Source organism: Bos grunniens, chromosome 1, assembly GCF_055505025.1.
Source record: "Bos grunniens cultivar Pamir isolate PY7600 chromosome 1, Bosgru_T2T1.0, whole genome shotgun sequence".
NCBI lineage: Eukaryota > Metazoa > Chordata > Mammalia > Artiodactyla > Bovidae > Bos > Bos grunniens.
In genome coordinates, this window is record NC_141165.1 from 43,461,471 (window position 1) to 43,479,721 (window position 18,251).

An 18,251-nucleotide genomic window follows, 5' to 3' on the forward strand; every position below is an offset into this window, starting at 1 on the left:
TATGTGTATGTGTGTGTGTGTATTTATATATATTCTACAACACATCAGGGCAACATACAGGGAATGTGACTACAAGTATTATAATGACAGAGATGGCCAGAAGCTTGAGTACCCTGAGCCCCATCCATAAGAGGCAACATTTGACAGCCCACCCAGAATAAGCCTCTTTCATGCTCTGTGGGAGGGGCCAGAAAGAACGAGCAGTAGTCCTATGCTAGAGAGGGGGTAGGAGGTATGGGAAAAAAGGGAACAAACGTGGATGCCACACGTAACTGATTTGACTCACTTGCAAGTGAGTTCAGGTGGAACATATCTCTTGACTCCCTGAAATACTCTGTGGGATCTTCAGGGATTTATGACCCTGCATTAGTAAGAGTAAGGCTTCCCAGGAAGCTCAGTGGTAAAGAATCCACCTGCCAATGCAGGAAACTCAGGTTCAATCCCTGATCTGGGAAAATCCGCTGGAGAAGGAAATGGCAACCCACTTCAGTATTCTTGCCTGGGAAATTCCTTGGAAAGAGGATCTTGATGGGCCATGGTCCATACAATTGCAACAGAGTGACTAAACAACAGCAACATTAATATGAGTTCACAGGCAGGTAACAGTGATATGCGTCCTCCAGAATATGCACTTTGGAGTCTAGCATACATAGGCAAATACCAAATTGGCTTCTCCTTCATGGATCAGGGCTTATACCTTGTCACTTAGGCTTGCCTGGGCCACCCAATCATCCCTCACACTGCTCCCTGGAACAAAGTTCCACCCATTCAGGCTAGAACCTTCCATCTATGTAACACTCAGCCCCATCTATGCACGTTCGTGTGCTCTTCTCACAGTCAAGTCTTCACTTGCCTACTGACATCCCAACTGTTTCTAAACATCAGCTGAGATTTCACTAACCATTCCCCTGTATTTGCATTCTCATCATCAGACATGCATCTCAGTGTTGCTTTAGAGTTGTTGTATATGTATATTTAGCTTAATCATTTTAATTCAGACTTCAAAAAACACAAAAGTTAAATGCCATCTTCAATATGTCAATAAGAATTTATCTAACTTTACTTGCTTAGCAATGTTGTTGATATGCACACAAAAGAAAAGACACTTCACCATTACAAACAGTTTACTAGGGCAGCACTTTAAGAACAATATGTGACGGCAAGTAATTGAATGGGTGAGATCATTAAGGGCAGAGATACAGATGGTTTCAAAACAACTAGATTTGAGCTGTGTCTCTTGCAAAGCTACAGTCCAGCATTGGGTCAAGGGTGCAGTCATCTCCAGGCTTTGCTGGAAAAGAATCTGCTTTCAGGCCTACTCACATGGGTATTAGCAGTGCGTGGATCCTCACTGGCTACTGGTCAGAGATATCAATGTTTTCTCAAGTGGTCCTCTCATTATCACAAATGGTGGCTGGCTTCCCTCAAATGAAAGAAAGAACACTCATGACAGAATCCACAGTCTTTGCTATCACAATCTCAGAAATAGCATTCCTTTACTTCTCATCATATGCTATTCCTAAGAAACCAGTCAAATTCAGCCCACACTCAATGGGAAGAGATAGATAACCCAGGGCCAAAAAGTAAAGGAGGTGGGGATTATTGGAAGCTCTCTGAGGCTGCCTACCGCAGAGGACTTGACAAGTGGTCAGGAACAGCTCAAGGTGCTTCCTGAAGGATGGATGGGAGCCAGACCAAGAGACTTTATGTGCCATGCTAAAGAGTCTGGAATTTAGGCAGGTGATATGGACCTGTCAATATAATTACTATATGATAAATTTCTACATTAGAAAGATCATTCTGGTGACAAAATGAACTTATTTACACAACAGAAAGAGACTCACAGAATTAGAAAATGAACTTAGAGCTACCAGTGGGGAAGGAATAGTTAGGGAATCAGGGATGGACAAGTACACTTATATTTAAAATGAATAACCAACAAGGACCTACTGTACAGCACATGTAATTCTGCATTATGTGGCAGCCTGAATGAGAGAGGATTTGGGGGAGGAATATGGATACATGTATATGTATGCCTGAGCTCCTTCCCAGTTCACCTGCAACTATCCCAACTTTGTTAATTGGCTATACCCCAATACAAAATAACAAGTACAAAAAAGATTATTCTGAATGTTTGAGATGTACCCACTGTATTTTGTTATGGTGATATTAGAAGCAGTAAAGGTAAGTAAAAATGCTAAGGGATTAGTTTTTCCTTGCTAATTTTTTCCACAAATCTTTGCTCCTTTCAAGGTTGTTTGCAATATAGAAAAAAGCCGTGTGGAAATTATTTAAGTATATTTAAATAAGCAATTCTATCCAATATTACAAGGTATCTTGCATGTATGAAAAGGTATATTTATAAAAGGCTTTAAAAACAGCAGAAAGCGTTCACATCAAAGATAGAGACAGACCGAGAAACTATTACAGATTAAAGGAGACTGATGGGTGTTAGTGGTAAAGAACCTGCCTGCCAATGCAAGAAACATAAGTGACGCAGGTTCGATCCCTCAATCGGGAAGATGTCCTGGAGGAGGAAATGGCAACTCACTCCAGTATTCTTGCCTGGAGAACCCCATAGACAGAGGAGTCTGGTGGGCTATGGTCCAAAGGGTTGCAAAGAGTTGGACACAATTGAAGTGACTTAGCATGCATGCAAGAGGAGACAGGAGACTAAACGCAACACAGCATCTTGGATTTGATTTTGGGACAGATCAGACATTAGTAGAAAAACTGGGAAAACTAAACAAAATATGGAGCTAACAGTATTTTACCTAGGTTAATTTCTTAGTTTTAATAAATGTTTCATGGTTGATATCACAAGAAGCTGAGTGAAACATATAAAGAAAATCTATTTTTGTAACTCTTTTGTAAATCTAAATTTCAAAATATAACAAAGAAAAGACAGCAGGGAAACAACACTTAGATACACAGCTGACAATTCCAGAAGAAACTTGGCTGTGACTGCTGTTAGAATTCACTGGTCTCCTTAAACAGACAAAAACAACTTTAAAAAAAAAAAAAAGGCAAGCTCTGTGGGTGGTAAATGATGGAAATGCTGCCAGACTCCAGGCTGTGGTATCTCAGTGAGGAAACAGAGCTCACCATATTCTCAGGGGGGTTTCATGCTGATAAACATAAGTTAGAAAAAGGTCCTTTGAGAAAAAGGTCTTTTGGGAAAAAGCTGAAATTTTGCATTAATCTGATAGAATTTGATTTTTGTTATTTCTGTTCAAGAAGTAGTTTATATTTAAAGAGAAAGCAGAGCTCCGTTACATAACAAACTGAGTGTACACACTGCAACACAATGAGAGTTTGTATTTTTTACCTGAAATGTACAAGAGAAGTGTTCTTTTGAGTACAGGGGAAGCTCTGTTAGCAGACCTTTGTTTTTGCTTTCCTAACAGTTTGGTCCATGTGTCCAAAATAACCTCCACTCACCTATCTCCAAATCGATCTCTAAATCAAATGCATTTTCTGAAAGAAATAATTCCAGCTAGTCATCAGTATACCAGAATGAACCTGGCACATTGGGTTTTCTCGGTATATGCTGTTCTTTGATTTGTTTTAGCTGTGGAAATGCTTTCCCAGGAATAGGGCTAGATTCCAAGTCAAGGACAGGAATTATTTTAGATTAAGAATTATTTTAGATTAAAATGAGCAACCTTCAATTCATCTCCTTTTGATTTCTGATCTGAAAACAGACCTTAAGGTACATACGCTGTGATCCCTGGCCTACTGAGCAAGATTGCTTGCAGCAGTGTTACGGTTTCTAGACCCTTTTTCTTCTCCAGAGGCTAACACAATGAATTATAAGACAAGCAAATGCTTAATACAGCAGAAACTTGGGACTTCCCTGAGTGAAGTGAAAGTGGCTCAGTCATGTCCAACTCTTTGCGACCCCATGGATTGTAGCTCACCAGGCTCCTCGGTCCATGGGATTTTCCAGACATGAATACTGGAGTGGGTTGCCATTTCCTTCTCCAAGAACTGTATAACTCCATGGAATTCTCCAGGCCAGAATACTGGAGTAGGTAGCTTTTCCCTTCTCTAGGGGATCTTTCCAACCCAGGGATCAAACCCAGCTTTCCCATATTACAGGCGGATTCTTTACCAGCTGAGTGGTTAAGAATTCTCATCACAATGCAGGTGATGTGGTAACCTCTGGTCAGAGAAGGAAGATCAACTAAGCTTGCTTTCTCTCACTCCTTGCCATGTTAGGACACAGGGAGAAGGCAGTCAGCTGAAAGCCAGGAAGAGAGCCCTCACCCAGGGACTAAACTGGACAATATTTTTATCTTGGACTCCCCAGCCTCTTGAACTATGAGAAAGAAATTTCTGTTGTTTAAGCCACCTAGCCTACAGTACTTTTTTATAAAAGCATGAACTAATACATTGATGGGCTTCCCTGGTGGCTCCGACAGTAAAGAGTCTGCCTGCAATCCAGGAGACCCCAGTTCAATCCCTGGAGGAGAGAATGGCAACCCACTCCAGTATTCTGCCTGGAGAATCCCATGGACTGAGAAGCCTGGTGGGCTACAGTCCATGGGGTAGCAAAGAGGACATAACTGAGTGACTAACACTTTCAATACAATGACAGTACAAGAAAACAGAGCAGGATACCAAGTCAGTCCTATGTTGTGAGATGTAACAAGCTTCGGTCAAAGAAAAGACCCCCCCAAAAAACAAAAAAACAGTGAGAGTGAGGGTAACCAGGGAATAGGTTTTGGAGGATTTGCAACCGGACCTCTGCAGGCCTTTACAATCTATCAGCTGGACTTGCTGGTGTCTTCAACCTACAGGCTTGGCCTCTGCCAGTCTCAAAGCCATCCTGACTATGCCTAGACCTCATCTGCCAACAGGGGTCACTTGAGATTTGCTGATTTTAGAACCTGTATCTGTCACAGAGGCCTTCATCCTTGGTTCCCACCAGGTTGCTGCCTGGCCATATCCCTTTGTCCAGCTGGCCAGTCCTCATGCTTAGGCCTTTGCTTGAGTTACCCTCTCTGGATTTGGTTTCCTCACTGACATGGGCATGTTGAGCTCCGAGCAAAGAGAGAAGAAATTAGATGAGTGATGGAGGATGAGAATAAAGGACTTGGTAAACGTGCAAGGGGAGGAATGAACATGTACTGTTCGAAATGAGTATGTTGTTGCTATAAAATAACCTTAAGGTTCCCAAACATTCACACAACTGGAGAGACTAGATGAACCAGGCTAGAGAATAATGGGAAATAAAACCGAGCAGACCAAATTACATGAAACTTGGTGAGACTGTGTAATAAATATTTGTCAATTAGACTAGGTTAAGGGATCCTCAGATAGGTGATAAACATTATACCTGAAGTCTCGGGAAAACTTTAGCATTTGAATCCGCAAACTAAGTAAAAACCACCCTCACCAATAAGAGCGGGTATCATAACAATGTGTTCAGGACCTGAATAGAACAAAAAGGCTGAGGAAGGGTGACAGCATATTCCCCTTCCCTCAGCATTCCTAGTTTTCAGGAGGTTCTGACCTCAAGTGAGACTTAACACCATTGGCTTCTCAATCCTCAGGTCTTAGGAGCCAGACAAAGTTATACCACCATTTTCCTGGTTCTCAAGCTTGCAGAGGACAGATCATGGGACATCTTGGCCTCAATAATTGTGTAAGCCAGTTCCTACACTAATTTTCCACTTATGCGTTCTACTGATTGTTTTTCTTAGGAAAAAAAAAAAAAATCTCTCACTATGTCTAAGGTTGATAGAACCAAGCAGAGGATAGGTAGCAGTAAAGTAAAAGATTTTGTTTTTGCATCCAGCAGCATTCTACCAGCAAAACTGCCAGCAAGAGTTGCAGGTGACATGTTGGACACCACAAACATATGAGTAATACACCAGCCAAACAAATCATCCTTCTGATAACTGGAAATTATTTGTGTGCAGCAACATATCACAGCACAGACATGACAAGTTTATGGGGAGGAGAAGCACTTTCTAAGTATTTCATTTTATTTTACAGTGTTTGAATGATAAGGTAGAAATGAAGAGGTGAGAGAAACGATAGGCACCATCACAGTGTCTCCATAGTCCTAGGCAGTAGTCCTCAAACTTTAGCATCCATCAGAATCTGGAGGTGGAATGTCTGACTCAGTTCGGGGAAAGGAGGCTTGGCATGGGCAGACCAAGAATTCACATTTCTAACAAGTTCCCAGAAGATGCTAATACAGTTGGTTCAAGGATCATATTGAGAAATTCTAGTCTATTGATAGAATTCATTACTTTTAACAAGAAAAATCTGTGTTAAGAAGCATATCTAATTGCCTCATATTACTCAAGAGAATTTAACAGACCACTATCTGCCATCTGTATCATTAACAGCCCTCTCCCTAAAAAAATAAAAAATATTCCTTATCATTAAAATGCAATGTTGCCCAACAACAATAAGTCAAGGAGTGGGAAACATGAAACATTCTTTGTATCTGATTATTTTAATACACTAGGCATGTCATAAGATAAAATAGTCAACATCAGAAAGAAAATTCTTTAATCCAAATGCCTTGCCTCAGATAACCTTGATTTGAATTATTAATAGAATTAAGAATGGGTTTTGCATGCAGATCAAAGTAGTCAGATGTTATGTATTTTAACAGTAATTCTATATGTTTATATACTGGGTTTGTTTGTGTTTGTGAAAGTCACTCAGTCGTGTCCGACTCTTTGTGACCCCAGGGACTATACAGTCCATGGAATTTTCCAGGCCAGAATACTGGAGTGGGTAGCCTTTCCCTTCTCCAGGGGATCTTCCCAACCCAGGGATCAAACCCAGGTCTCCCACATAGCAGGTGGATTCTTTACCAGCTGAGCCACCAGGGGGTAATCCAACAGTTTTAAAATGTCACTGATGTCAAACTGTTAGTTCATTTAAAACACAAGCAAATGTAGGGGACATCATGTAATCTGGCTGCATATGTATAGTCTTCAGAAATCTGGAGATTACAAAATGAAATATTTATTCCATCATCTGATGTTTCTTCATTAACTTCAGGACATTATGCTGCTAGGATGTGGCAAATTCAAGTTTTACTTTTTGGAAATTTCTGGACTCCTCTGCCAATATTTTCAGTACAGTTAGTTGAACCGTCAGATGTGGACTCCAAGGATATGGAGGGCCGACTTGACTAATACTGCTGAGAATCCTTGGTTTTAGACAATAGAATGTGACAAGCACTAGGAAATGAGGCTTCTAAAAAAGAAAGGATCTGGAAAATTTTCAATCACCTTTCTGCTTGCTTACTAATCAATTCACAATTTCACTGAATTTCACATATGTTCTTTTGACAATATTTCACTGAAATATCCCTAACAGCAGAGAGACGGACAGAAGCTCTTTAATATTTTCTCTTTTCTTCCACCCTATCAGAGATCACTCTGGCCCAAAGGATAAAAAATAGACACACCACTGAGCCAATCACATCTGTCCAGATTCTACTCATTGTAGTTTTTCAAACTCTTAGTGCACCTTCCATTTCATCGGGTTGAGTTATCCAAAGTGTCCTCTCTTCATCCCTTTATACTCTCCATCTTTCTGGCACTGAGAACCTAAACTCATCGATTCCTTTCCTTCTTCTCAGTCTATTCCATTGCAAAGAGCTTTCCACACCCTTTCTTTTTCTAAAATTTTTTCTCTTAATGTAAACCGGGACACTGATTTCCAAATCCAATAGCAACTTATTAGTATTCTTTAAAGTATACCAGGATACTCTTTGAATTATGGCAACTTTAAACATTTTGCTATATGCCATAATAGAGTTTGTACTTCCTTATACCTGTTTAACTTACTCCACTTAACCCTGAAATTCCTTTACTCCAAGTCTGATGTGTCCATCTTTCCTGATTCTCTTTCATTTCTCCCTAAAAGTAGGCATCTCCTAAAGTTCTACTCTTGGGTTTTCTTTCTTTTCCATTTTTCTAGCCATCCACTGGGCATCCATGTCCCAAATTCACATTTCCAGCTCTAACACTACTTCCATTACTGCATGTCTATTTTGGTAAAACATACAGGGTTGACTCTGGTTGCCCCTACACAAACTTGCTCCAGACTTCAGTACTATGTTCATGCACTGTTGATGTGAACCCCTTTGGAAAGCATTTGTCAGTATTTTGAAAACCGAACATATACCTCTCTTACAGCTCAGGAATCCACTTCTAGACATATTCCCAATAGAAGAGTCTGTATATGTGAACAAAAGACACGTATAAGAATATGTTTAACAGCATTAGTCATTATAGCAATAAACAGGGAACAACCCAAAAGTATATCAATGGAAGGAATAAATAAGATTGTAGTACCTTCTTCTCATGAAATACTATGTAGTATTGAAACAGAAATACATGCAACCTGGTTGCATCTCAGACAAGATGTTGAGCAAAAGTAAACAAATGATATCATCCAGTATGTTTTCATTTATATTGAATATAAAGGTCCCAAACAGACAAATCAAATCTCTGCTTAAATAGATCACAATAGCAATTATCTTAAGGGGGTGACATGTGGTACTTTGGGGTGCTCCTAGTCTTCCATATCATAATCTGAGCAGTGGCTACACAGGTGTGTCTACTTCATAAAATAGTATCAAGTGATGCTAAAGCTGAAACTCCAGTACTTTGGCCACCTCATACGAAGAGTTGACTCGTTGGAAAAGACTCTGATGCTGGGAGGGATTGGGGGCAGGAGGAAAAGGGGATGACAGAGGATGAGATGGCTGGATGGCATCACCAACTCGATGGACACGAGTTTGACTGAACTCCGGGAGATGGTAATGGACAGGGAGGCCTGGCATGCTGCGATTCATGGCAGCATGAGTCGCTAGGAGTAGGACATGACTGAGTGACTGAACTGAACTGATATGTATAGATGATTTATTTATCCTTTATGTATATATTATAATTAAAGCACTTAAATTTCTGAGGCCCATCTTCAGATAGTTCAAACATCCAAATATGTCCCCTTGCTCTCTTGTAACCAACAGAATCATAACTTTCTAACAATACTCTGAAGTCCTCTTGTGTGAAATTTGTCCTCCTAGAAGAATGAACCCTTAGACACAAAATCATCACATGATTTCAGCCTCACTATGACTTTATAAAGTGATAACTATTCATATTCAAGATGAATTTGAGAATAGAGTATAAAAGAAACCTGCAATATTAAAGCTATCCACCATGTCATTTTTAACACATGTCATTTCTATTTTTCATGTTCTTCATGAGGAAGTCTGAAAATCATGTTCTGTAAGACACAGAAGTACTTTTATGACCTTTTGAAAAACTACTCTCGATTCTTTTCAATGTGATTGAATTTAAATGTGACTTTCTAATTTCTTCATAGAAATCCAGTTAGAAGTTAAAAAACTAAATTGACTTTAACTCCTTTAATATGTATGAAATTAACATGATAATTGAACCTAAATGTATTTACTTTTATAACTGTTATAAGTGGGAAATTTTTTTTTGCCAATTAAGTGGTTTTCTCCCATATATATGGATAATGTGAAAACAAAGACCAGTTCTAGAGAAAGCCTATCATAAGTTCAACTTGCTCTTGAATTAAGATCTCATATAAGTTCAATTCATGTAGTTTATTTTTTTTTAATCTGCAATGTTTTTATAAAGAAATGAGTTTAAACCTTTCTATGGCTTTTCAAACAAATATGATTAACTGGCAAAGCTATGTCTTATTTCAGCATTTGTCATCTAGATCAGATTTCTAACATTATTCTGACTTTTCACTTTTTCTTTCACAATGTATCATTTTTTGTGATAATTTATCATCTTCAGACTGTAGTCTTAGTCACTGGGCCATGTCAAGAATTGGATATTCATGGTTAATAAATCTCTAGGAAAGAAGTCAGCAAAAACAGAGAAGTCATTTTGATTCTAGTTCTGAGCTACTCAGCCTAATAGGCAACCTGTAAATGGAATTAAGGCACTAAAAATTTGAGAGTGTTTCAGATTTGCTTTTAAAAGGGAGTCAAGATATTTTGGGAAAAGCCAGAACTTCTTTGGATATCTTCATACTTCTTTTAAAGCTTAGTTTTTGGTTTGAGTTTATTTATTTACTTATTAATACATTTGAGGTGGGAATACTATCATTCTTTTTCCCCACCACTCAGGGCCACAAAAGGGATAGGTCAGGGCCTCCTTTAATACACTACTAGATAAAAGTTGTGTGTTTTGTACCACAACCAGAGAAGAAAAGTGGCAACAACTTTGCAACAAGGAAAATGCAAACCCAGACATGACTACTTCAGTTTCTACCCAACAATCTCTCTTAACAAAAGAATATCATGGAGATAGGTGGAGAAATACTGAGCAAACGCTTTCAGAGAAATCCTACCCCTTTCTCATTTGAGATTTATTTCTACAGTCAGCAAGAAAAGTAAATTTGATTTGCAACTGATTTTCCAAGATTTCTAGTTACTCCCCAGTATTTTTACATTTATAAATGTTTTACATTTGTAAGTGTTTTACATTTGTAAATGCCTTTACTACAACTTCAAGGTGTGCCAGCAATAAATAGTACACTATTAAAAACATGCAAAAACAACACAATTTAAATTTCAAACCACTTACAGTTCTGTGTTCATTTCCAATTCTCTGAGGAAATGCCAGCACTTCAGAAAACCAGCCCACATCCTGCCTCAAACACACACTATCTTGAACCAAGAGGAGAGTTTCTGGAGGCTACAGGGCACTTTTCTATCCTCAATGTACATTGGAATCACCTGGAGAACTTGAGAAACAAGGTAGCCAGTGATTTATCTCCAGAATCTGAGTTAATTGATCTGGGGCGTGTCCTAGGCATCAAAGGGCTTACAAAGCACACAGGTGATTCTAATATGCCCACAGGGTTGAGAGCCTAAACCTAAAGTTGATTCAAACTAAAGTAAAACATCTTGGGTTCTTAATTTCTCTATCATATGTCAATTTTTACTTAGGAAACAAGATTTTAAAGATTCATATCACTAAATTCACAGCAACAAAAATAAAATATACTTAATTTCAGACTTTTTTTTTTTTTTTTTGCTAACTGCAATATTACTTGAATCAGAAAACATTTACCAGAAATCTTATAATATTCAGTATCAAAAGACAGCCTAGACTCGCTAGAAGGGAACTGCAGCTCCTTAAAAATTTCTCACTGGATTTACAAATGGATGACTTCTTTTATTTATCCTACGTTCAACATTCCTCTTTGCTAAGACTCCCCGCCAACCCCCAACTTTTATTAGCTCTCAACAACAACAACAACGAAGATGGAAAAGCCATGGTGCCCTGGGAAATGTCTAACAAGTAGTTCTCTGAGGGTGGAATGAGGAAAGTGGGAGGAAGCACTGATTTGTAGAATTTGTTGATTTCCATGGTGTATGTATTCCCACCATGGCTGATTTCAAGCTACCCACTGGCTTGGAAATTGTTATAAAATTTAACAGTCTCTGAGCAAGTGTGAGCCACTTGAAATTATTAACCTGCTTGTGTATCATAGTCCTGGACTGGTAAGAAATGAAATTTAGTTATTAATATCTTTAGCATATTACTTGACATATCCCCTTACAGATACTGATTTCAAAATTTTGACTTACAATGGACTTAAGGAACTTTCCTCAGATGGAGGTACTTTTAAACTATGTTTTTTCTGCAGTTGGGGTTCAGACACATGCAGATATGTCTGTGAGGGAAAAGGGTAAAATAAATAAGATTTTTGTGATGTTAAGAAAGAAACCATCAAAATGAGAGCTTCTACAATGAGCTGAAGTCAGCAATAAACATTAAGGGTCAGAGAAGAGTTGATATTGTTAGTCAAGTTCAGAATGACAGCAGATACAAAAAGCTATTTAGATCCAACTAATTTGTGCCAGGGGAAAGGATAGTGTTGTAGTAATAAACTAAATGGTTTGCATCACTCAACCTAGAATCAAATATGCTGCAGGCTCTACTATGTAAGTCAGGAGAGAATCCATCCTCTTTACTTTTGAGAGAGATACTGTGAAAAGAGGCTTCCCTGGTAGTGGTGATAAAGAATCTGCCTGCCAATGCAGGAAATGTGGATTCAAGCCTGGGTTGAGAAGATCCCCTGGATAAGGAAATGGCAACCCACTTCAGTATTCTTGCCTGGGAAATCCCATGGACAGAGGAACCTGGTGGGCTACAGTCCCTGGGGTTGCAAAAGAGTCAGGCAAGACTCAATGACTAAATAACAACTGTGAAAAGTGTTGATTATCTCTGTGGTCATATAAAAGAGTCTAAGAATACTCAGAAAGGTCTTTGGTAGACACTGGAGTTCCAGAGTAAGTAGTTGGAGATTTAGAGTCAGCAGAATTCTAGTTTAACTTGTCAATATGTTAATATTAGACATCTGAGGATATACAGGTAATTTACACTTTATCATCTCCCTCTGGCTACTGCATATCTAGGCAGAATAGCAGCCTGAAAAGTACACTCAGAATCAGACTAAAATCCTAACTCCATCTCTTAATATGCAGGTAACCTGTGACATTTCTCTGTGTATCAGTTTTCTCCTCTGTAAAACAGATATAATGATAGAACTTACTTGTCATGGGATTATTACAAGAAACAAATGACATAATATGAGGTGCCATTTCAACCAGTCAGAATGGCTGTGATCCAAAGTCTACAAGCAATAAATGCTGGAGAGGGTGTGGAGAAAAGGGAACCCTCTTACACTGTTGGTGGGAATGCAAACTAGTACAGCCACTATGGATAACACTGTGGAGATTCCTTAAAAAACCAGAAATAGAACTGCCTTATGACCCAGCAATCCCACTGCTGGGCATACACGCCAAGGAAACCAGAATTGAAAGAGACATGTGTACTCCAATGTTCATCGTAGCATTGTTTATAATAGCCAGGACATGGAAGCAACCTGGAGAAGGCAATGGCACCCCACTCCAGTACTGTTGCCTGGAAAATCCCATGGATGGAGGAGCCTGGTAGGCTGCAGTCCATGGGGTCGCAAAGAGTCAGACACGACTGAGCGACTTCACTTTCACTTTCCACTTTCATGCATTGGGGAAGGAAATGGCAACCCACTCCAGTGTTCTTGCCTGGAGAATCCCATGGATGGAGAAGCCTGGTAGGCTGCAGTCCATGGGGTTGCACAGAGTTGGACACGACTGAAGCCATGCAGCAGCAGCAGCAGGAAGCAACCTAGATGCCCATCAGCAGATGAATGGATAAGAAAGCTGTGGTACATATACACAATGGAGTATTACTCAGCCATTAAAAAGAATACATTTGAATCAATTCTAATGAGGTGGATGAAACTGGAGCCTATTATACAGAGTGAAGTAAGCCAGAAAGAAAAACACCAATACAGTATACTAACGCATATATATGGAATTTAGAAAGATGGTAACGATAAGCCTGTATGCAAGACAGCAAAAGAGACAGATGTATAGAACAGTCTTTTGGACTCTATGGGAAAGGGAGAGGGTGGGATGATTTGGGAGAATGGCATTGAACATGTATAATATCATATAAGAAATGAATCGTCAGTCCAGGTTCGATGCAGGATACAGGATGCTTGGGGCTGGTGCACTGGGATGACCCAGAGGGATGGTATGGGGAGGGAGATGGGAGGGGGGTTCAGGATGGGAAACAAGTGTACACCCATGGTGGATTCATGTTGATGTATGGCAAAACTAATACAATATTGTAAAGTAATTAGCCTCCAATTAAGATAAATAAATTTAAATTAAAAAAATATATATATATGCAAACAGCATAATGCCAGGATAAACATCCTATTGCTTTGAAAGTGCACATCATAGTGCAGTGAAGTATATAGTACTATCCATACTTGAGAGAAAATGTATTAAAGAAATGAAATATCTTCCCCAAGACCATGAATTTGTTAAGTTGTGATCCAGAATTTGAACCTGATTCAGCCTGATCCTGTTCTTCCCATATACGTTCTTTCTCCCAGTGGAAGAGTCTACAACAACATGAACAGATTGCTTCTTTATCTTGGAGGTGGTTTGGATGACAGGTATTCTATTGCTAATTTTTTTTTTAAAATAAAGAAGGATCAAAGATGGGGACAATTATATGAGCATTAAAATAACCCTCTTAAATTCTGATTAGAGACAAATTTCTGCAGCAGACTCCATTCCTTTGCTCCTATTCTTCTCCTCTACAGCATTACATTTCTCCATCCAGGACATAAACAAAAGTCAAATAATGTAGCTTGAATAGCTAGCTATTTCCTGTTCTGCCTGGATCAGAGCTTCCTGTTCCATCACTCTTATTCACACCCTTAGGAGCTGTGCTCCATGCCCACTGCATGTGGTCTCAGCCAGCTAGCTACTTTACTTCCGTTCTGACTAGTCTCTTTGTTATTGTTTCCCAGAAGTGATAATATATACTCTTTCCCCAAATGTGTATGGAACAAACAAAAGCTCCTTACTATATTAATAAGTCCGTGGTGAAAGAAAGCATACCTGGTGAAATAAATTTGGGAATTTCTAGGCTAAATGAACTTTATTATCAGAGCCTTTAATGTTCTAAGGCATATTGAATACTGTGGACTTATATTCATAACCTAAAAGTTGAGAGTTATGTTTTATTTGGTGGAAATTTTTAGGGCTTCCACCCCAGGAGACAGTATCTGAAACAACCTTGAGAGAACTACACTGAGAAGCTACGTTATGCAGGAGTTTTGCAACAAGAGGCAGGCAGTCTGAACATCAAAAGATTATTCTTAATTAAAGAAAACAAGATATCCCAAGTCAAGGAATTTAGTGCTTTTCTATGTATGGGAAGATGCAAGAACCTGGGTTCACTGAAATCATTCCTTTGATATGCACCTCACCTATCTGGGGCCAGTATTCTATGTTTTTGCAACAACCTGAGTTTCCTCAAGGTTCATCCTAGGGAGTGGCTGCAGTCTGATGGCTGCCCAATGGCAGATATTCTCTTCCTTCCTGAGTTTCCTCAGGCTGATCAGATCACATTGGAGAGTTCCAGTCACTGATGATTATGACATCCTTGTTCACTGATATGGCAGGAAATATTCATTTCTCAACATCTTCCAGGGAATATAATATGTGATATTTTCAAATACAGTTTTAGAAGTGTGGAGTGCCTCTTGCCCACTCACACGATTTTTATTAACTTTCATTGTCCTCTAAAAGTGGTAGTTTCCATTCTTTTGCTCTTCTCTTTACTAGTCCTGCAAAGCAGATCTACCAGCCAAAATATTCCACTAATACCTGCAACTTTAGTGCCTGCCTAATGAATTATGAAATACAACTTCCAGAATATGGTAGAAAAACATTCAGAACATGTCCCTATCTGAGACTGAACCTGGAATTCACCTTTCATTTCAACAGAAAACTCTTAGGAAGCAAGAAGAACAAATTCCCAAATATAACTGAAATACATGGATTGCTGGTTAACTGAATAATAAATTCTTGGGATGGCTGTGCTAATGAATGGCCCTCTTTGTTTGGATTAGACCATAAAACAATATACTGAAAACTATATAAACTGATTATGCGGAGTGAAGAAATGATAACATGTCATAAAAACTAGCTGGAGAATGCCAACCTAGCTTAATATTAATCTGTTTGAAAATACAACCGAGTCCCAGTTGCATATTTGTTTTTCACTGGGAAATTTTCCATCCACTTTTTTTCTCTCTCTTATTGTTTTTTACAGATAGACTGGAAAACTTCCAGGTTAATTTTATTACATTTTGAACAGCTCAATTTTTATTTTCATACCCTTGTACTATGGATAATCTGGGGTTGTTTCGTTTGTTGTAGAACCTTCTCATTTCACCTTTTGCACCACAGTTGTCATGCTTAATTTGAAGACTTAATGTTGAGTTGTCAACTCAAGGAAGTTCTTTCAGCTGAAAGCTTTATCTCCATCTGTTTAGAAAAGGCAAGGAGTGATGACAATATTAAGTGAATCTGTCCTCTCAACTATAGTCTATAACATAATATGTTACCTAACTGTACTGGTGAATAACAATGAATACTAGCTATGTATAATACTATATTAACTTACTTGGAGAGATATTAAGTTCCTAAAAGTATAAAATATTTCAGAAAAGATGTGGAAGATGGTTGAATTGTCTCATTTTGCAAGTGCCAGAATTTTGCTATTCTTTGGGAAAAAAGTGTTCTCTAATCTTTTACCAAGTATTGCCATTATCACTTATTTAAGGACCTGCTAATGATACTGTTTGGTTAAAATGCTATGGATACCTGAGAGGTGTGGCACACGCAGTCAAAATAATACTGGGTATTATTATAATAAAATGAACATGCTATAAACTGATTCTACTGGTTGCATTCAATAAAGCCAAAAATAAAGCAGACAAGGATTAGAATAGTTATAATGGATAGTTTACATAAGCTATTATTAACATAATGTGTTTTAAGAGCTTGCTAATGATAAGGAAGAGAAGAAGAAGGAGTAAAGTTTAGATTGAGAATGAAGGCAAAGATAAGCATCCTTGTTTTATTAGACAAGAAAAGCAAGGACTCAAATAAGCATCAGTTCCTGATTCAAAAAATTTAAAGTTCACTTAAATAACAATGATACTGTTAAAGAACAGGGAAAACAATGGACTAAGCCTATCTTTACAGAAAAAAAAAAAAAAGATTTGAGAAATTAAACATCAAACATAAATCTAAAGGTAAGGCATGCATGTGCCTCTTAATACAATTTTTTTCATGTGTTGATGTCATTTAAAACAATAGTTTAATTTTTCACTAACAATGGTAAAGAACTACATTTTCACTTAATTAACCTACAATCCAGCAGATAACATTGGAATAGGACATAACAAACTATAAGCTGGAACTAAAATGTGCTAAATGCAAAATGATTACTTCAAATCTTTTCAGAGATTCCTTTTAAAAAGTCTTTACTAAACATCATCTAGTTCTCACCCCCAATTTCTTTCCTATCTCTCCATTATCTAGCAACAATATGACATTAAAATCTTTTGCTGCTCTGGAACAAATATTGCCTAAATATTTGCAGTCTACCTTTATGATCTGCCATATGGTTGTTAAAATGATTGTGCAAATGCTTTTGTTTTACTGCAGATGGAAGGGGGCAGGCATTAATCAATTGCTCAGTGTAAGTGCAAGCCAGAATAATTACTGTGTTAGTAAGGATGCAAGAGTCACTAAACCAGTGTGGACAAAACAAAATGTGCGAGTGAGTCACTGCCTGGGTAACACAAAACGTCAACATCATCAGCAAGGTTTGGCAGAAAATGAAAATAATTTGAAGGAAAAAAATATAAGTTGTGCTGAAAAACCTTTGAAAAGACAGGCATTTCTATGTGAATGGAATATTAACAAATGAAGCATCCCAGGAATGCTAACAAGAAACACAGTTACCCATGTACATTTCTCTGCTCATCCAGCTACCAAACCAACTTGCACAAATTGTATAATTTAACATTTTCAGTGACCACTATTCTTTTGGGTATTGGACAGATCCATGGAAAATACACTATTAACCATTTATTCATCACTCTGCTGCTCCCTTTACTCTCCACCCACAAAACTCCCAAAGATTCACTGTAGTACTCAAGCATTCTAAAAGACTAATCACTTTAAACTGGTTTATTATCCCACAAAGTTCATTATATAACTGGCTGCTGACCTATATTGTTCACATAGTTTGAGTGTGTGTGTGTGATTGTTAGAACTTAATGGAAAAGCTATTACCGTCAGAAAAGTGAGAAGAATATGTCTTTGTGCACTTATTCAATAATAGATATAATTAAAGATAACTGATGTCTATTGGATTTTCATTTATTTTCATGTATTTCTCACTTTTAGGAGTAAAAATATTATTTTCTTTTTCTAGATAGGAAAACTAAGAGCCTACATCTTTAATTTATCAAGTCTTATTTGTTTTTCACATGGTGCATTCTTGCTTCCTAAAAATATATTTTGAAAAACTTATTTAAAGTCCCTGTAATAATGTGGGTTTTATCTTTCTTCACTAAAAGTACTCTTCAATGTGGTAATGAACAAAAATCACCTTTTATTTATAATATATCTTGCACTTGCTGGTCATTATATAAAGACACATACACATACATACACAAATAATTTGAAGGGATGGCAGTGGGAAAATCACTTTATTGTTCTGATGTCTCATCACCTCTAACATTCCAGAAGTCTCTAGGTGCTCTGTTCTTAAGAGTTGAGTGCT

The 18,251-nt window shown here is 38.1% G+C and overlaps 1 protein-coding gene across 50 annotated transcripts in view; it reads right to left on the reverse strand.

The window, feature by feature from the left end:
* Positions 1-10,798, reverse strand: part of LOC147379347 (uncharacterized) — a 223,063-nt gene extending 212,265 nt beyond the window's left edge. For 7 of the 50 annotated variants that reach the window (XR_015132930.1, XR_015132909.1, XR_015132932.1 and 4 more), the window contains exons 1-3: positions 10,617-10,784; positions 8,164-8,214; positions 1,324-1,418 (exon numbers count right to left, since the gene is read on the reverse strand). Coding sequence is in view for 4 of the 50 variants with exons in the window: in XM_086317354.1 (XP_086173480.1) it covers positions 10,617-10,678 (62 nt within the window). In the remaining 46 variants the exon portion in view is untranslated. Of the gene's footprint in view, positions 1-1,323; positions 1,424-8,163; positions 8,215-10,616 lie in introns of all 50 variants that reach the window. The other 43 variants (XR_015132977.1, XR_015132978.1, XR_015132973.1 and 40 more) reach the window with 35 other exon arrangements.
* Positions 10,799-18,251: the final 7,453 nt, after the last annotated feature.